The sequence below is a fragment of the Aptenodytes patagonicus genome, chromosome 9 (genome assembly GCF_965638725.1).
Source record: "Aptenodytes patagonicus chromosome 9, bAptPat1.pri.cur, whole genome shotgun sequence".
NCBI classification, from domain to species: Eukaryota; Metazoa; Chordata; class Aves; order Sphenisciformes; family Spheniscidae; genus Aptenodytes; species Aptenodytes patagonicus.
This window is the reverse complement of record NC_134957.1, coordinates 1,074,086-1,094,584: the sequence shown is the minus strand read 5'-3', so window position 1 is coordinate 1,094,584 and position 20,499 is coordinate 1,074,086. Positions and strand designations below refer to the sequence as shown.

At 46.9% G+C, this 20,499-nt stretch overlaps 1 protein-coding gene across 1 annotated transcript; it reads left to right on the top strand.

Moving 5' to 3' along the window:
* Window positions 1-1,630: 1,630 nt before the first annotated feature.
* Window positions 1,631-17,817, top strand: IL13RA2 (interleukin 13 receptor subunit alpha 2). The gene is made up of 9 exons (XM_076346864.1): window positions 1,631-1,886; window positions 5,849-6,000; window positions 8,152-8,305; window positions 8,762-8,882; window positions 10,699-10,883; window positions 12,009-12,166; window positions 13,026-13,167; window positions 13,805-13,907; window positions 14,857-17,817. The coding sequence occupies exons 1-9, from the start codon at window positions 1,808-1,810 to the stop codon at window positions 14,897-14,899; spliced, it is 1,137 nt and encodes a 378-aa protein (XP_076202979.1). The 5' UTR covers window positions 1,631-1,807; the 3' UTR covers window positions 14,900-17,817.
* The last annotated feature ends 2,682 nt before the right edge of the window (window positions 17,818-20,499 follow it).

Sequence of the window (20,499 nt, the reverse complement as noted above, 5' to 3'; positions counted from 1 at the left end):
ATGTGAATACATTAAAACTAACTGTACAGGAAATGGAAAAAGCTTCCTCCACTAACATTCACGTGCAGTCCTTGGATGCTGTTACTCACCAGCTGTAGTTATAGCTGCTGCTTTTCCCAGCTCTGTAAGCCAGCTCTCCTTATCATTGCAACCTTGTACTGAATTATGAGACCTTTCTGAGGCAGAGACTTACACATACAGCCAGGTTTGTACTGACACAAGTTTTATGTCGTGTTCGATATGTTAAGAAGTAATTCCGGTCATTTCTTCTGACTGAAACTTCTCCATATGTTCTCATTTCACAGTGAAACAGAAAAATTACTGGTATTGCTTATACTTATGTGATGGACTTGGGGAGATTTGATATTAATTTTAATTGAAAATTAGCTGTTAAAATTGTTGCGTATTTTTAATTGCTGCCATGTGGTGCCAGTTAGAATTTCTGGTTGATTTAAACTCCACCCTCCCCCCCCCCCCAGCACTACCTGTCTCCTCCGGCTCCCCTGAGCCACTTCTTCAAAATATGGGGTTTTTGTTGGCCCCAACCCTCAGATTTGCCAAGGTCCCTCTGACTTGAAGCTCTGCCGAGTGGCAGCAGACCCCCCAATTTCGTATTGTCGCACTATAGCTGCGGGTGCTGAGGAGTAAGCAGCCATGCCAGAGTATGGCCTGGGAGTCCACCTTTTATAGCCAAGGCTGCATGGACAATGTAAAGTGAGTCTGTAATCTGAAAGGAGCTCAATGATGCATTACGTGTTCACATAGATGTCGCCACGTTCTTACACAAGCAGAGCCCAAGCAGTGGCCTCAAGCTTTCAGAAAGATTGATATCTATATCCATATCTATACCTATATCTAATCTATATGTGCTCTCTCTCTCCCCCCATATCTATCTAATCTATACCTGTACCTGTATCTATATGTAAAAATTAAAGGAAAAAAAATTCTTTTTTACCTGTAACCCATGTGCTTTCTGGCATAGGGAAGCAGGCTGGGTTGGTATGTCTGTAGGCAGCAATTCTTACCCACCTTCAGCATGAAATCTGAAGGAAGGAGAAACCCCCCTCCACAGCAGAGGAAACTCTGCTCCTCTCTTCCTCTCAGTCCCCATCTTCCCTCCAGCAGACCTGCTCAGGAAGAGAAATTTGTCCCCTTCAAAAATTATCATGACAACTAAGAAGACTTCTCACAAGCATTCCTACCATTTCTTTTTTGTTGGAGGGTGAATTAGAAAGGAAATTCTCTCTCTGCATTTTTTTTTCTTTTTAGTCACCAAATCCTGAAACAGGAAAGCCAAAAGCACTGGTGACAGTTGCGTAAGACTTGTCTGTTTATTGGATAAGGCAGGGCTCAGGCATTCTATTTTGGGTTTGTTTTTTTTTTAAATGAAAATGTCATTGGTCTGAGGTGCTGCCTACGGCAAGCAGGTCAGTCACTCAGCTGCATCACTCTTTCCACAGAAGACACGTGGCAGACGGCTTGATAACTGAAGTACAGGCTGACATGCCTTCAGAGAATGTGCTTAGCTAGTCAGAAACTATTTCAAATGAAGCCAGTCATCCATGTGTTGCCATCCCCAAAAGTTACAAATAACAGTCCTCTGGGAAATGATTAATCAGGCTGGTAAACGAGTAAAAAGACGCTTGTTGTCAATGCTCACCCTGCAGAAGGAATGCCAGGGCCACACTGATGTGCTGAAGCCTTTCAACTCTGCTTTGTTTCTCTAGCCTCCTTGCACATGTGCTGCAGGACTGCTTTCCTGACGCCGCACACCTTCCAGCAGGAACCCCTGACGTCCTACCTCTGAATGGCTCTCTGGCAGCTTTACACTCTCTCCGTGGCACTGGTGTGGGGCTGCATGGTGTCCTCCTCCTACCACACCGCAGGTAAAGCCTAGCGTGCCATTCATGTCGCTGCCTAATGCGTGCTTCACATTAACTCGGGCCCTTTATGAAGTTAGTCCTTCAACCGAAGCTTTTCGCGCGCGCGCGCGCGTGTGTGTGTGTGTGTGTTACAGAGAGTGGCTGATTTATAAACCTGTAATCAATTGTGTAGACATATTGTGCATTTAGTGGGTATTTTTCTGAGTAACTTCAAAAGGAGCAGAAACTGCCTTCGGTGCACAGCAAATATATTGTTTGATATAGAGTTATCAAATATAAATACCACTTGGATACATAAATGCTCCTGAGCATGGTCCCAGCCGGACAGACTGTGCTCAGTGTAAGAAACACAAGGCTTATTCATAACTGAAGAATAATACTTTCTTCTAAAAAAATATTGCTCTGCAAGCTATCATCCATGGCAATGGCACTTCAAGCACCCTTTGCTTCAAGTCCTCGAGCACCTCTTTGCTGCACCACACCCACCAGCCCCAGCCCTTTTGGTCTCCTGTAGCTGGGACTTTGCACCCAAAAGCTTTCCCTCTTCAGAGAGATGGTGAGCAGGTCTGGCCCTGCCTGCCACAGCTGGTGCATAGTGGAGAGGTGAAAACTTGGCCAGGAGGGCACCGAGAGGCTCCCGGTCCTGCCAGCCAGCACGCACGGAAAGCTGCCAGCAAACACGCCGCTGCCAAGCCAAGCCAAGCAGCATTGCCTTTAAACTGGGCTTCTCAAAACATGAAAGTCGCCTGCACCTCTCTGACAAGCACGGAGAAGTGCAGACATAGAAGATATGGCAGCACCTGGCAGGCTGCCATTTTTCCACTGGCAAAAATAGAAAATTGCAAAACTTCCTGCTGCTTGTACCACCTAAGGCACCGCATGACACGGGGTGAGGCAGTGGGAGGCAGCTGGGGATAAGCAGGCGGTTCGTCATCAAAGCTGCAATGTTCAAGTAAGTGTGCACAGCAGCCAGGAGTGGTTGGCCGTGAGGGCTGCAGCCATCTAGCCAGCACATCACTACCTGACTCACCACCATGCAAATCAGGTAGAGGATTTGTTGTTTGTTTTTTTTTTTTCCCCGAAGAAACATTCAAGAGCAGCTTTCCTTTGACACTGGATAATGGCTCATGACAAAGGCTAGTAGCTTTTTGCTTCCTTGTTTGCACAGCTGTGAGGCTCAGCACTTACCCACTCAGGAAGAGCTTCCTGAGTGCAGGAGAGCCCAGCTCGCAGCCCTGCCAGCACATCTCCTCAGCCAGCCTGTTATGGAAATTATGCATGCCAGCTACCATAACAGTGTTCAACTCCAGGACATGGTGCACTGTTGATGTGGAAGCCTTCCCTTGCGCCAGCCCTGGCAGGCTCTCAGCCTGGGCTGGCTGGTGGGAGGCACACCCCTTCGCCGCCTTCTCCTTCCCTCCCCAGCGCAGCTCTAAATGGCTGTTCTGGATGAGCCACTCATTCATTTTTTTAGCAGCTGCAGCTCTTCAAGCGCCGTTCCTGCAGACTTGCTGTGCCCTGTGCTGCTTCTCCCTTTCCTAGAGCCTTTGCATGTTTGCAAAGACCCGGGAGGTGGGTGAGATGTCCTCACCTTGCCCCTGCTCCCACCTCTGACGTGCGCCAAGAGCCCAGCTTGAGCATTCTTTGCACAGGCAGAGCTGCCCATGCCCCTGTTCCCCCTCTCTGCCCATGCTGGGAAATCTGTGCCTGTCGTAACGTAACGATATTAGACCTTCGCCTCCCGCCGGAACATGGGGCTGCTGAATACAAGATATTGCATGTGCAGAGCCATGCCCCACTGCCCCTGGAGCTGGAGCAAGCCCACCACCATCCTCTGAACCCAGGCTGCATTCATGGGACTCACAGTGGTGGGAGGGAGAGTGTCTTACTTGTTACACAGAAAACCACATAAAATCCAATTTTTCTCCAAATTATTGGGGGATTATTATACTCCAATAATAATACTGGTGGATGAAAAGCTGGACATGAGCCGGCAATGTGCACTCGCAGCCCAGAAGGCCAATTGTATCCTGGGCTGCCTCAAAAGCAGCGTGGCCAGCAGGTCGAGGGAGGGGATTCTGCCCCTCTGCTCTGCTCTGGTGAGACCCCACCTGCAGTACTGCGTCCAGCTCTGGAGCCCTCAGCATAAGAAAGACACGGACCTGTTGGAGCGGGTCCAGAAGAGGGCCCCGAAAATGATCAGGGGGATGGAACACCTCTCCTATGAAGAAAGGCTGAGAGAGTTGGGGTTGTTCAGCCTGGAGAAGAGAAGGCTTCGGGGAGACCTTATTGCAGCCTGTCAATACTTAAAGGGGGCTTATAAAAAAGATGGGGGCAAACTTTTTAGCAGGGCCTGTTGTGACAGAACAAGGGGGAATGGCTTTAAACTAAAGGGGGGGTAGATTTAGACTAGATATGAGGAAGAAATTTTTTCCGCTGAGGGTGGTGAAGCATTGGCCCAGGTTGCCCAGAGAGGTGGTGGATGCCCCATCCCTGGAAACATTCCAGGTCAGGTTGGACGGGGCTCTGAGCAACCTGATCTAGTTGAAGATGTCCCTGCCCATGGCAGGGGGGGTGGACTAGATGACCTTTAAAGACCCAAACTATTCTATGATTCTGTGATTCTATGATTCTATTATAGTCTATTGTTCCTTGCCCCAGCACCTCCCTAAATACATTGCCATGATATCCTACTTTGCCATCTAACGTAACAACAAATCTCCCATGGAGCTTTACATGTTGGGAAAAGTGGGATCTTAAGACTGCTGCCTGCGGTGTGTCTCATTTGGGAGAGTTTCCTTAGAAGAAATAAATCCTCCAACGATGTTCTCTGCAAACTTTCTGAGGAGCACATTAAAGTTTGATTTATATCACCATCTTCCACTGAAAGATAGTCTCAGGGTCTGCTTTCACAATGGATTTATTAAAAAAATAAAAGGAAAAAATGGTGTAAATCCTGACGAAGACATGAGGTGGCAGAGAAGCCAGTGACCTGGAGGCCAGATTCAAACAGAGAAGTGGTAGCAATGCTGGACTGACGCTGCCAGGACATGGGCTCCAAATCACCATGAAAAAAGTGTATCATGCAGTGAATATGTAGAAACCCAAATGGCTAACCTCACCTCTAGACAGTGGAGAAAAATGGCCTTAGATGTTACAAAAATTGACTTTGTTTGAACTAATAAAACTGAATAGCCAGTTTTTGTCGTGTGAATGACAGCTCCATACAGAGCTAGGCTTTTAGGAGGCATGTCTTAGTATGGAATTCATCCATAGTATGTGCTGATTTGTTAACATATGGCAGCACCTTACAATAGCTTAATAAAAGCCAGATTGACTGTAAAGGCACATTTTTGTATAGCTGATAGATGTCCAAAGTAAGAATGATTTTTAACTCTGCTTTTCTGCTTCTGTATGTTTTTTGTCTTGGTTTTTCATTAATCTTTAATATACTTGAAAGGAATATTTAAAGCTATATGGGTGTTTTATGTCTGTTACGGTTAAGGAACATAAATTTCCCCGACAGCATGCTGTGATCCGTCATCCTATGTTGGTGTATGTGCTGAACACAATGTTTGCAAGGATACTTGTCCTGACAGTCAGTAAATATCGTGAGTTAAAAGTAAGCAAATACAGGTCTTGAAAGGTCATCCCAGGACAGCAGTTTTGCTTAAAACATCTTGAAAAAGAGTGTTAAAGATGCGGCATTCTTTGTGCCTTTTCAATGGTCCTTGAGTGTTTTCTCTGAGCATCAGCAAAAACTGTTTTTTGAGGGGTGGGCAGGAGTAGAGCTTGTGCATGTTTGTTGAGAACAGGCTATTAAATAGCCAGGGCTGGACCTGGACCAGCAGTGCTTCCCTCCACATCCAGCAGCTGCATTTGTCATCTCATCAAATTTCACGGCTTTTTTTTTGTTTTCTTTACATCGACACCCTGTTTTACCCTCTGCTTTGTTTTCAATTTAGTTGCTCCCCCACAAGACCTTCAGATCACTGATCCTGGACTCTTAGGTTCTCTTGATATAGAGTGGAAACCTCCACTCAATGTACAAACCTTCAATGAATGCACAGTAAAATACAAGTTTGAATACCGCAACACTGGTGACAGAGACTGGAAGGTAAGAAAGACAAAGCACAGTTTAATCCTCTTAAATCCAGGCTATTGGTCTGCCTTTAGTTCCTGCATAGGTTTATGTTTGCGTTTCAAGGAGCAGTGGTACCAAAGCAGTTCCAGCTTTCCATGAAAAAGCCAGACTGTTCCAGTGGTTTGAATCTTTTGCCAGACGGGATTGTGTTTTGAAATGTAACAGCAGCAGCAGTCAGAGAAGGGGCTATTTCTGTCAGAGGGTGTGGTGCTTGCTGCCTAAAATAATCCAGTAATAACTAGTAGCATTCCTCATTGTAAAAGGCACTACACTTTCTAAAAAGTCTTTACGGGGCTTGAACTGAAACTCAGTGTCAACAGATCCTTAGGGGTGCAAAGTGGTGAATAAATAAAAGATTAAATTTCATTAACTATGCTCTAACATTCCCTTTATCCAGAAGGGTGTTTCTAATTACCATTTACTTTTGTCTTTTAGATATGGTTGACTCTAACTCACCTCTATGATAAAATTGTCAGTCTTCCCTCGTTGATGTGTAGCAGGGCAATAGCAGACAGGCACAGTACAGGAAGGGTTGTAGGAATACATTTTGGGAGTGCTTAGAAGATGAAAGTTGCTGCAGGGTTAGGAAGGTAAATGGAGTAGGGAGAGGAGAAACCCAGCAGTAGGCTGTTTGGTTGGCGCAAGGTACTGAGGAACACATGAACAATACACTGAGGATGTCCCAACAACCCAAAATACAGATTGGTGTCCTGAAAGAAAGGGAGATTTTTTTTGCACAGTCCTAAAGCAAGAGTGCTAGAGAGCTTGCCAGCTCAAGAGACCAGGAAGAGAGAGAAGGAGCAGTCACATCGGGTTAGCAGTGCTGTGGACCCCAGCCTCTTGCTGTGAATGGTTTCCGCGTGTCCCGCATGAGCTGGCCACCCGCTTCATCCACCCGAGACAGCAAAGCCAAGGCTGCCAGGCTGCGCTCAGCCACCATGCAGACAGGTTTTGGCACAGCCATCCCATGGGAGCCTGCAGAGGTGGAAGAGCACGGTGCCTCCCACCATGTTTCAGCTATAGATTGCAATCACGAGGGCATGGAAAGGGGCTCTTCGACCTGACATTGGTCATGATGTACGTCCCACTCCCAGACATGCAGCAGCGTGCAGCTATGCAGATTCTTCTATGATGATTTTAACTGGCATTTAAAAAGCACAATGGGAAAAAAAAATACAGTTTTAAAAAACACGTCAGAATTCCCTAAATCACAAGTAATAAAAGTGTCTTATACAAGGCAGATCTAAAAAGTAGAAAAAAATCACCTCTGGTTCCTTGCCAAAACCTTGACCCCAGCTAAGGTCACAAAGAAGAGTCAGTCTGAAAAAACTCCATGGGACATCAGCGGAAGCAAAAGTCATCAATGTCTGTTAGAAAGATGTGGCTCAACATGGCTCTTTTACACTCTGGGACTGCTGACAAAAAGCCTGACTGTGGACTGTGCCATTGCAGTTCCCCCTGCAGCATGCGTATGCATTTTATGGGACTTCTGTCTTGCTTGGGCTAACGTGACACATTCTCTCTCTCGCCATTTGTTGTAACTCTTGCCAACTTATTTTTCCCTTGCATGAAGTAAGGGGGAGTAAGTCTGAGGGGAAAAAAAAAAAGAAAAACCTTCAGAGGGGGGACTCAAAAAGTCCCACAAAGGGTTAAGCCCAGTGGCATGCGGTGGTGAGCCCACGCTGCACTGCCTGGCTGCTGCTCCATCCTTGCAGGGTGTGGTTGTGCTTCCCATGGGAACCATCAGTTACAAAACTCGTTGTTCCTTCTGTTTCTGATTATCTTACAACATGAACAAGTGCCTTTTATCTGGATTTATGGCCGTGTCCTTGTCAGACCCTCCCCGGTGCTCCTGGCTGGTGGGGATCCCTTGAACCATAGTTTGCTTTCTTGTCATTGCTTGTGTCCTGTGGGGTGGAGGGACTCAAAGCCGGTCAGGCTGAGCAGAGCAGGTGGTACAAGAGTGCTGGAGAAGCACTGGGCAGGAGAAGCAGGACAGAAATGTAAAGAAACATTAAAGCACACAAATAAGCCTACTCGCAGCTAGAGCGGGAGCAATGGTAGCTAATTCTGCAGCCCACTTAGCAACAAAAGAGGTGCTTATAAAGTCTGTCTTTCAACCAGGTTATTTTTACTAGGAAGCTAAAATTCAGAGTTGGATTTGACCTCAGCAGGACTGCTGAAGTGAAGGTACAGACTCTGCTCGAAGGACGGTGTACTGATGACGTGGAGGTGCAAAGTGACTGGATTTATGCTACCTTTCAGGTCCCATTGCAAGGTTAGGAGCAGCCTTCGGTACCTGGTGCGGTTTTGCACTTTGCATGAGCCCGTTGCATGAACCACTGCTGGCCTGAGGGTTGCTGGATGGATAAGCCATTGCAGGGCTTGTTGACGTATAAGACACCAGAGCATCTCTGTTTCCACTGGCTGTGGTTGTGGTTACTGGATACTTGGGGCTCATTTCCCTCTGCCTGTACCCCGGCTCTGCTGGGTTGCCCTGCATGAGCTCCACTGCTGAACGAAAAGGTCAGTTATGCATCTTTCTGCTCTAAGTACAGTGAACTGGCTTTTATAGGAAACAGAGCACTTGGCAGCAAAACTATCTAATAACAGTGACTGGCCTTCTTTTCCTTTTTTGTTTTTCAACTGCAGCACACAATTGTTCAAAGACGTAAAATGATATTTCTGCCAAGCGTGATTGGTAAATAGTGGTTATTTCCTTCTCATTTGACAGGAAGACTGGAATCAGAGGTTCAGAATTTCCACTGCGTCTATCATGACTGGGAGTACCTCAAATGCACTTGGCAACCAGGTCTCCTCGCTCCTCACGGCGTACATTATGGACTATATTATTGGTATGTATCAGCAAAATAGAAAAACATCCAGGCAGCAATCAAGTGAACCTCTCAGGGTACTAAAATGCCATGGCAAATATGCTCTTATGGCTGGCAATGCTATTATGCAATCCACCCAGAATGAGCAGAAATAATGCTCCAAGCAACATGTGCCTTCTGGCAAGGAAATACCAAATCCCTGTTTCCTTCCTTAAAATCACGCTCGTGCTGATCTTCTACAGGATACGCCTTCTCTCTTCCTCCTTGCCCTTTTATTCACCCCCGTGGAATGCTTTCTGCATGTTGTCCATCACGAAGTCTTGTGCTTTCCCTTTGCTGAACGTACCTGGATCATTCTGGCTGCGCATTTCCCTTGATCACAGTGCATATATCTCTATAGGATAGGATTCAGCAGGAGGTTACCAAGCTCAGTGAACCCTATACAAAGAGCAGGGCTTCTTGGCAACTAACAGTTTTACTCTTCAAATATATTTTCATAGCCTTAGCACATCTCATACAAGCAAACATGCTGCCAAAAGGTAGTAATAATGCATGTTTCTCAGTTGTTTCTTTTATACTGCTGCCTAATGATTCTGTTCTGCAAGAAAAACAAAGCTAGACGTAGTGTTTTTGGACAAAATAAATGCTGTATTTGTGCTTCAGTTCCTATGATACTATGGTAAGGATGACTAGTTAGGAAATCATTGGGTTTCATGCCTTTGGGCTACATGTAGAAAATCATAGCTGCTTTTTAAAAACAGTTTCTATGTAACTCTTGGAAATAGTATTCAAAGCACTGATTTAAAACCATTTTGCTAACTACGAAGGTCTGCTTGAAGGAAACCATGGAAATTCATGATTCGTTCCTAAAAAAAAACAAACCACAAAAAAACCCAGCAAACCCACCCTTATTTAACTGCCTGTAACAAAACCAGGCATTTGGATCTGGGTCCTATTGTGGGTGGGAACATAGCCATGGCATCCTTTGATACCTGTGAGTTAATTTTTATAACACTACCACATGAAGTTTTCCCCCAAACATAATGTGCTGTGCAGGGAGACTTTCATAAGGTGTAGAGTACAGAGGCCAGATTCAGCCCTGCCTCAAGGGCATTAACCCAGCAGGAGTCTTAAAAGGTAATATGAAACACCACTTAGTACTTCCAGGATGGAGCCAGCAGCTAAGCTTTGGGGAGTGGCCCCCAAAGACAGGAGGCAGTTTGAGAGCACAGGGTTGTAGTTGCACATTAGCTAATAACCAGCAAACCCCTTCCTTGCTCCCACCGCTGGGTTTCCATTACGTGCCCATGTAGATGCACAGGACCTACCACAATCAGCCATAGCAGTTAACACTCATTACATTCATGGCACATGTCACCTGCCACAAACCGCTGCATTTTGGCTTGGGAGGGAACATTTCTGCAACTCCAGAGCTGGTGGCTGATGGTGCCATAAGTGCCCCATGAGAGGATAGGTGTCTCCATGAGTAGGGGCCAGATCCTGCCCCGGCTCCACTCATGCAGTGAGACCTCGTGAAGCCTCTTTGTGCTCCAGGAACGGGCTTGGGGAGAGGCTGACACAGCCTACAAACCAACCTGGGAAGCCATCTGTGCATGTTAATCTGTTTTTATCTCCGCCCCACACTTTTCCCATAGCAGGAGTCCAGGTGACCAATGCATAACAGTGTGCTTTGGATCACTTGCGAAAGGCAAAGGGTGGGTAGGATATAGGTGATACTCGAGGCTTAGGTCCAATCTTAAAAAAAAGGCCTTACCCAAGTAGTAACTGCCATTGCTTTGGTTATTTTTTTCTTTCTGTTTTCCTAATACACCACTAGGTATGAGGGGCTGGACCACGCAGTGCAGTGTGATGACTATATTCAGGATCACGGTATAAACATCGGTTGCATGTTGCAAAATCTGAGCCAGGCAGAATATAAGGATCTGAGCATTTGTGTCAATGGTTCGGCGGCAGCCACTCTGCTACGGCCGTTGTACATCACCCTTCGCCTTCACAACCTAGGTAACACTGGCAGGAAAGCAGCAGGGCTCTGGGGACCCACACAGCCACCATGGACCCAAGGCTCACATCTTGCACAAAGGGGCTCAAACAAATGTGCATGCTTGTAGATGGGTGGCTGTAATGTGTCTGGGTGGATTTCCCCCTGGAGAAGGGGCTGTGGCGTGTGCCACACAGGACTTTAGTTTTCAGCAGTGTTTGCAGGCGAGCAATACCACTCAGCGCCCACCCTGGAGGGTCAGTGGGTGCCTCCAAGTGCTGCGCTTGGCAGCTGGACAACTCGGGACACAAATGGTCTGCTGGGCAGATGGCAGAGCAGCTATGGGTTTTTTGGCTCCAGCAGCACCACCACAGAGGTGGCTTCATTTACTCCTGCTGGAATTGAAACCGCTGCTCCACTCCTGCAAGCACAGGAGAGATCTTTGCTGTTCAAATCAAGCTAAGGGCTGTGGAGAATTGACTGCAAGGTGTGATGGGGTCTGCCAGAGCAAAGGTGGATTTCAAACCCATCAGAGACTGGGAAAGGAAGCAAAGCGCAGCATGATGTATAACCCAATACATGTACTAGCTCTTTATTATGGGCACTTACCATGCTGATGCATTTACCCACATGTAAATGTCAGGGGGATAAATAGCTAGTCCTCCAGTTAAGCCACTGGACTAATAAGCAGGATTTCTGGATTAAATTAGTGCTGCCATGCACTTCATGTGTGGCTTTGGGCATCTGACATAAACCAGAGCCTCTCCTAGGATGCAGAGAGTGTCAGGCCAACACTGTTGCGGTGTCTCACTGCAGGGGCCAAGGCTGCTCTCACAGCACAGAGAGGGCTGGCTGACCACACTGCAAGGGGAACGTGCCGAGCACAATGCTCACACCCCAGTGTTTCAAAACTGCAGCCCAGAGCAAGGACCTAACCCAGCCCATTTGTCAAGTTAAAATAAACAACCCACCCTCCAGCCTCAGTGACATCCTGCTCCTGCAGCATCGTGGCTGATAGCAATGGGAGCTCAGAAATCCCATCACTGGGGAAAAGGGGCAGAGGTTGGTGGTGATTAACTGAAGCCTTTCCCACCAGGAGCTGTTTGATTGCACCTTTTGACCTTCTCTCTTTTTGTTCCCCCCCCCAGCAAAGCCCTCGCCCCCGAAGCAGCTGGTGGTTTCCATGTCTGCATCTGAGGAGCTCCATGTGGCGTGGAGCCCGCCGGATGGTGAAACGCCGCCCCAATGCCTGGAGTATGAGGTTCAGCTGGCAGAAGATCAGGGGGAGGCCAAGGCTGCCTGGGCAGTAAGGACAACACACACCATGCTGCAGGGAGGGGAAGAGGTGGGGGGGGAGCACTGCCTGATGGCTGGCAGCAGGGAGGCGCACCGGAAAATTGGGGTTCGCACTGAGTTGCAGATGGCATGTTAGCTACCCTGTGCATGGACTGTGCAGAGATGTTAGCTGGTGCTGCTGGTGGAAAATGCTGACCATCTGCTCCATTGCACATGTTCCTACTTAACACCCTGACCTCCAGCCACAGCATTTGCTTTAGCAGTAACAGATCCCAGCACGATCTCAGAGCGATCACTTTCTCTGGCCTCCTGCCTGTTATCTCAGAAAGCTGTCATCATGGAAATTTAAAGGTTGTTGTGGTTTGTTTTCCTGAATATGGTGGCACAACTTAGTCCAATGAAACTATAATTCTAATCTCTCCAAAGAAGTGGCCGGGGACACAACACGTCTTTTATGCAGGGTGCTTTTTCCTTGTGCATTATCCAGGTGCAGTTTTGATAGCAAAAATGGCAAGAACTAGTTAATCATAGGGGACATCTGAAAGACATTTTTTCTTTAATTGCCATATTCTATACATGAGTCTCCTTAGCTAATTTAATGAAAGATTCCATAAATTAACAGGCATAAATGGCAACATACATGATGGCGCCCCCCCAGAGTGTATGTATTTTCAGTAGATTCATACCCATAATCATCTTATTGGCATTAGCCAGTCCAAAACTATTATGAAATCATTTAAAACTGACAAAACATAATCCAAGGGTTTGCAGAGCCTGGAGAGTATGTTCAGAAACATCAGTCCTTGCCAGAGAGCACTGGTGGTGGCATATAATTCCTTGACTTTTGTTCTCTCTGTTTTGTTTCTCAGTCTGTGTCAACCCAAATGGAGACTGTTTTAACAATTTCCAGAGCAAATCAAAGCATTCCATGTGTTCGTGTCAGGGGGAGAACAAATATTTTCTGTGCTGACGAGGGCTTTTGGAGTGAATGGACGCAGGAGTGTTTCTCTGGTATGGAATCCAAAGTAACCAGTGTTTCTTTTACATCCTTTATAAAGCCTGTTTGGGACCAAGCGCTGATGGCTCTCATGGGCATCTGCTGGTGTCCAGCAATGGAGGTGGGATCCTGCTTTAGTTACACCCTCAACCTACTCCAGCACAGCCATTCTTACAGCTTGGCATCTCCAGTGCACTTAGCAGGCAAGCCCCGAAATATTAACGCTTCTGCACCAGCACCCTTCCCTGCTGCACAGGGTCAGCTGTGATGGAGGAGTGACTGCTTTGCAAGAGAGGGCATGTGGTATTCGGAGTCTCTCCACAGGGCGTCCTCCTGGCTGCCCCGCACCACCGATCAGCTCCTTTGCACCTCGTAGACTCTATAGGGCTGTCCCCGTGTGCACTGGCTCTGCTGCAAGATGCTGAAGGCAGGGAAGAGGCACATAGCGGTGGCTACATATATATGCAGGATATATGTTACCTTGAAGGAGTATGTTACCCTATCAGTAACATATACCTGGCATATATCTGTAATAAATAAATAAATATATGTAAGGTAACAAACCTGGACACACTTACAAGCTTTGTAAGAGGTAATATGACCCGTTCTGGAAGCTAGCGTTTTCTTATTTGCTGTCATTTATCCTTGCAGTGTCCAGAAAAGAGGACAAGCAGCTATTTATCCTCCTTCCAGTCATTCTGAGTTTGTCAAGTAGTCTCATAATATTTATGTTGATTGGCCAGTGCAAGAAAAGGTAAGTGCCAAGGCAGCCTGTCCATGCAATGTGATTTTATGTGTGTGTCTCTGACTACAGTTATAAATGAAACAACATATTAAATACTAAGAGCCAAACATTAATAGATGCTCTAAGATTGGACACCAAACAACAGTTTATTTTCAGGAAACAACCTTGTAAGTGTGGCTGTTTCTGATATGAAATGCCTCACAACAACCCATAAACTCACAGCAGAGACTCAAATCCTGTTCACATGAGCCCAGACTGCTCTGGGCTGTCTGTTAAATGCAGCAAAGTTACCTGCATGCACAGCAGCATAAATAATGCCATTATCTTGCCCCAAACCACTCAGGCAGCAGAGATTTGTACTGGTTGTGTTAAAGAAGTGCCATTTTTATGGGCTAAGGCCTCATTCTCTTGGCAGTCCCGTCCCAGTTGTTTGCATCCATGTAAATGACGGCATGTGGGGAAAGCAGACACAGTGGAGGAATTTGCCCATATCCAAATTATTGGTACTGATGACAGTTTCTTCAGGTCTGAAGGTCTGAAGACCTGAAGGATCACTTCAAGAGAACTGATCCCCTGGTACTGATAACTATTATCTTTTCGTTATGGCCATAGAGTGCAAGTGGGTAGCTTTTCTAATATGCCTTTTAAGGCATCACTGATGAGGGAGAACTGGCTATAGAAATACCTTCATGTTGTCCTCAGTGATGAACTAACACCTATTTGGCAGTTGAATGCATGGAGTGTGAGACACACACTCCTTCATCTTTGTTTTGTATCTGCCTTTCAAATATTCTGGTTCATGAAATTGTTCAAACAAAGTGTAGATGCTAGCAAGAAAACTGTGGAAAGCAAATGCTTCCCTCATTGCCACCGGGATGCAGCGATGTGTGACAGGGATGCTGTAGCGCGTCCCCAGCTGTCTCTTGGTGCTGGAAGTAACAGTCTGTGCCCATTTCAGATCCCCAGCAGGAAAGCCATTGCATGCATCAGTGGGATGCTAACTCTGCTTGCAACTGCTGTACCACTTGTGTTTGATGGATTGCTCTTAGAACATCATCCCAAGGACAGATGAGAAGCCCTGAGCTTTCTATAGCCCATGTGGGTCTTCCCTACCTGCTGCCATTTGCAAGGTTGGTTGTTGCAATTCAAGTCCTCAACAGGCCCAGGAAAACATCGGTGGAGTTTTAAACTGACTCTGGAGCAAGCTGTTTCTGATAACAGGACAAGGGAGAAAAAGGAGGCAGTGGAAACTGCCATGAATAAAGATAACACGTCGCCATGTGGGTTTGTTTTTCTTTTTTTTAAGGACTCTAGAAATCTGTCAACAGGACACACTGAAGGGCAGCACCTCACACACAATGCTAGGTACAAACGCCTGCATCTAGCCGCTCTACCGCACCTCGCTCTCACCATGTCTTCCTAGTCCCCAAATACTCAGCCTGCTGAGAAGCATATAAATGCTGAACGTGAGCTACCTGAGCTATTTATTTCATTAACTGATATGCCTTATCTGTTGCAAAGCTGAAGTGGGGAGGCCTTGAGAGAAACTTTTGCTGTAAAAAGGCATGATTACAGCCACTGCAAAGGATGGATGCTTCAGAGGAGAAGTGAAGGTTACTCTGGCAAAGGCAGTGTGGGAACTTCTCTAGGAAGCGGGTGCTGGTACCAGAATTCAATGAAGCACCCAAGATGTCTCTCAACACCATGTATTCAGCTGATGAAATTGCTGACTGATTTTTAAGGAACCATTACCTATGATGATGATTAAAAAAAAAAAAAAAAAAATCAGCACTAGATGAGACACTGTCCTCCAAGCCCATTCTGGGGATTTTTTTGGTCAAAGGACTAACCAACTCAAACCCAGAGGTTTAGTGTGCTTTCATTTCATCTGAACAACCCAGAAAACATATTGTCTTGCAGGAGCATTTATTCAAAATGGGAATTACTAGTGAACAGTGGAAGCTCAGAGAGAAAATCAAGTTTGCGTCAATCAGCTATGTAAAGAGCCATGCTAATCCAATCAGGCACAAAACAACACAGCAAGTGCTTTCTTACACATCCAACTGCAAAATTATTCAGTCATTATCAGCTGCTTCCAATGCTAAATGGGCAACAACCCAAAGTTATTTGGGGAGCAACCAAAGGAGGAAAGCACCAGAAAAAAATGGTCTATGCACAGACTGGAACAGAAATGAAGTTTCCTGGCTGTTATTTTGATGAGACACAACCTCTCCCTCTACTGTCTCCTGCGGCTTCTGGCCAGCCAGCAAGGGATGGCTTTACATTTAAAAATACAATGAGCATTGAAATACTGTTTTTTACCTTGATGAATGCAGCACATTAGAATTGGAGAAGGTAGCTGGACTTGCAAGGCACTGACTGATCTAACAGAGAAGGTGAAAGGAACCACAAGAGAGGGAAAGAAGCAGGAATAATGCTGGCTTGTCCCAGAAGCAGCCCCCAGCCCCAGCTCAGGGAGACCTGGCCTGCAGACATCTCCAAAACATGTTCATCAGAGCAATGCAAGGGAATGCATGGTTCATACAACTGCCAGATGCAGGAGGCTCAGGACAGCATTTCCTCCTCTGTGCGATGGGAGAGAGCAGCTCTTTGCTTGGTACCCTCCCACCAGCTGCAGAGTCCCCTTCCTTCCCTCTCTGGTCTCCAGCAGGGTTTTTGCAGCGTCAAGGCACACAGCCCTACACTGTGGCTGCCCCTGGCCAGCACAGCGCAAATATTTTGCTCTGACTTGCTCTGGAGGCTGATCTGCGTGTGCCTCCGGGCAGAGCGATGAGCCATCAGGGCAGGGCAATCTCTGGGAGGACCAAGCCTGGATCTCCTGCTCTGCAAGACCAGGATGAGCAGAGATGCTCCGTCAAGTGCGTTCTAGGGTTTTTGGGTACTTCCATGAACTAGAGGACTTTGGCATATCCAGAACTGGGTAGCATTTGGGTTATGGGTTTTCAGAACTGCCACCAGGGCAACAGTTACTGCACTAATAATAATGGTTAAAACCAGAAAAAGCGCTAGAGAAAACTATTGGAGAGAGTCTCATTGAGATTTGCCATTACTGGAAATAACTCCTGGTAGGCCTCTGATGTTCTGCCAGCCTCTTAAACAGTTTAAATATTTACTAAAAACACATGAATGCATTGTGAACCTCCCCCAGGGGAAAAGCAAGGCAGGCAGCTAGAGCCCACCCTGCTGCCCTGGGTATATCTGATGCGATCTCACCCACTTCACCATGCAGGATCGCCGTGCACAGGCATTTGGAGTAGACCAAATGGTGTGGCAACCCCTGCTGGACGTGTTTAAGCTGGGTTAAAGTTTCTAGTCTAATTTTGTCCAAAAAGAGGGAAGGGAAGAAGAATTAAAGAGAATGGGTGCAGGTAAGAGGTGGCAAAGGAATGGATGTTGTACCTCCGCAGCTAGAACTCACCCCAAAAAAGGTCAGAACTATTTCAGTAACCACAAAATATAAAAGTTAGGCTGAAGCCTGCCTAGAAACCTGCCTAGTAACAGAATGATAAATTAAGTACATCTACTTACGGTATCTGTATGCTGCAGCTTTACAGGAGTGTTTAAGGAAAGTTGGGCTTGGCCCTGGCGTGGGGCTCCCGGCTCACCAAACTCGCCCCTGCAGAGGGTCCTCGCTGCAGCAGCAGCAAGGCACCCTCCACCCACTTTCTCACAGGATCACATCTGCAGCATGTGCAAAATTTAATCCCAATAGGTGGCCAGCTGCTAGTCCTTCCTAACATTCTGAACCTTGCTAGAATTTCAGTGGTATGCTTTTTTCCCTATGTTTCTAGAATTACACTAATTACGTATTTCTTTCACACAGTATTTGCATTACAGTGGTTTAATTCATTTGATGTAGTCCATAATTAATATTTTCAGTAAAGTGCTTTCAAAATCCCTCCTTTGGCATACTCTGCTCTTATTGTTCCCAGCTCATGTCTGGATTCCCTGGTGTTTTTACCATCTTAGCCCCACATGTCTGGTAAGGCATGTCTTTGCCAAACACACACAGAGAACTCCTTTGCATACCCTTGAGTTTAGGGTCTTTTTTCTGCCTTTGACTGATAAAGTCTTAGAGCTATTTGTTGAAGAATAAAAAGCAACCTTTCATACAGAGTTTTTTTCCCTAGAGAATGTCAATACTTGTCAAACATATGAAAGCACGATCGTGTGCATGCTGCAGGGAAATGCAAAATCAATTTGCGTCTGTCATATTCTAACTGCTTTTGGGAAATAGCAAAACAGGGAAGGCGAATGCCAAGGTCTCTGAACTCACAAAATCGCCCTCCTTCTCCCACTGAGGTCTATTTTTAAGCTGCCAACAAGAGAATAATTTGAAAATCAGTTTACCTTCTGTTTCCTCATTATCCATCCTCATATTTTTTCATTTTTCTGACTGGCCTCTGAATACAAGATTTTGAAGTGTTTCAATCACTGTAACCTGCCAATCGCTGAAAGACACAAATCAAGGCTGGCATGTCTCAGGAGCCCTTTACTCCTCTTGCACCTGAGGAAATGAAAAGGTAGAAGTTGTATCTCACCGGCTGAGGCAGCTCTGCTGAAGTTTTCCGTCTCATACAGGCGCTAGAAACTCCATGGCCACTGGGTGTCAGCATCTGTGCTTGGACACAGAGGAGGAGGAAAGCAGGCGCAGCATCGCTTCCACCAGGATTCAGTATTTAGTGCATGAAAATTAAACAGAGGCACTGTAAGATAGATGAGGTTTTTTCTTTTTGTACTGCTAAGCAGAGAAGTGTCACACTTTCACTCCATCATTCAGTGCCGGGCTGACTGCCTCGTGGCATCGTGACCACAGCCCAGCGTTGCTGCACTGACCAAAGCTGCGTCTCCCATGGCATGTGCCAGCCAAAACCAGCCACTGCCCCTGCCCTCCCTCCCACGCTCGTGCCGCTGAGCACCCACAGAAATACCCCATCGGCTCAAACTGGAGGCTCGGCCGAGAGGGGACTGTATGTCCCTGCTGTATGTCCCTGCCTCACTCTGGCATCAGGTCCTGCATCCCTGAGACACCATGGGTCTCAGCACCCATCCCAGAGCCTCCACAGGTCTCAGCACCCATTCCCGAGCCACTGCAGCTCTACAGAGTACCTAGATCTTGAAAGGATGTAAAGTGGCACAGCTCTTCTGGCCTCAGCTTCCAGATGTGGAGGCTTTGGGAGTGCGGTAACTAATGATATCATCTAGAATCTAAAGAGCTTCATGGGCCATGGCAGGTTTGCAGCTCACTGCCTTATGCAGCAGGGTATATTTGAGAGCACTGTCAAGCTCTTTATGTCTATGTAGAAGCCGAATTTTCTCAGGAGGGTCTGTGGTTCTCATAGCTTCAAGGCAAATAAGTACAGCTGATGCATGTGCTTAACAAAACTATTTGAGGCAACATATTGTGGCTGAACTGTCTGAACAGCTGAAACGGCTCTGCAAACTCTCTGTGTCAAGATCCTCTTTCTGGAGCACAGAGAGATAAAACAACCAGCTGAGAAACAACGGCTACCACAAGGTTTGCACCAAAACCAAGTATTCGCCTCCCTGCCATCCTGGGCTACTTGCCTCCTGTACAGGATCCCCTTCCAGACGTACCACGGGACTGTTCTGCTCAGGGAATAAAACGCCATTTATAGAATCATAGAATCATTAAGGTTGGAAGAGACCTCGAAGATCATCGAGTCCAACCATCAACCCAACACCACCACCCACTAAACCATATCCCTAAGCACCTCATCTACATGTCTTTTAAATACTTCCAGGGATGGGGACTCCACCACTTCCCTGGGCAGCCTGGTCCAATGTTTCACCACTCTTTCAGTAAAGAAATTTTTCCTCATGTCCAATCTAAACCTCCCCTGCCGCAACTTGAGGCCATTTCCTCTCGTCCTATTGCTTGTTACTTGGGAGAAGAGACCGACACCCACCTCGCTACAACCTCCTTTCAGGGAGTTGTAGAGAGCGATGAGGTCTCCCCTCAGCCTCCTTTTCTCCAGGCTGAACAACCCCAGTTCCCTCAGCCGCTCCTCATAAGACTTGTTCTCCAGACCCTTCACCAGCCTCGTTGCCCTTCTCTGGACACGCTCCAGCACCTCAACGTCCTTCTTGTAGTGAGGGGCCCAAAACTGAACACAGGATTCGAGGTGCGGCCTCACCAGTGCCGAGTACAGGGGCACGATCACTTCCCTGCTCCTGCTGGCCACACTATTGCTGATACAGGCCAGGATGCCATTGGCCTTCTTGGCCGCCTGGGCACACTGCCGGCTCATGTTCAGCCGGCTGTCGACCAGCACCCCCGGGTCCTTTTCCGACAGGCAGCTTTCCAGCCACTCTTCCCCAAGCCTGTAGCGCTGCATGGGGTTGTTGTGGCCAAAGTGCAGGACCCGGCACTTGGCCTTGTTGAACCTCATACAGTTGGCCTCGGCCCATCGATCCAGCCTGTCCAGGTCCCTCTGCAGAGCCTTCCTACCCTCGAGCAGATCAACACTCCCACCCAACTTGGTGTCGTCTGCAAACTTACTGAGGGTGCACTCAATCCCCTCATCCAGATCATCAATAAAGATATTAAACAAGACCG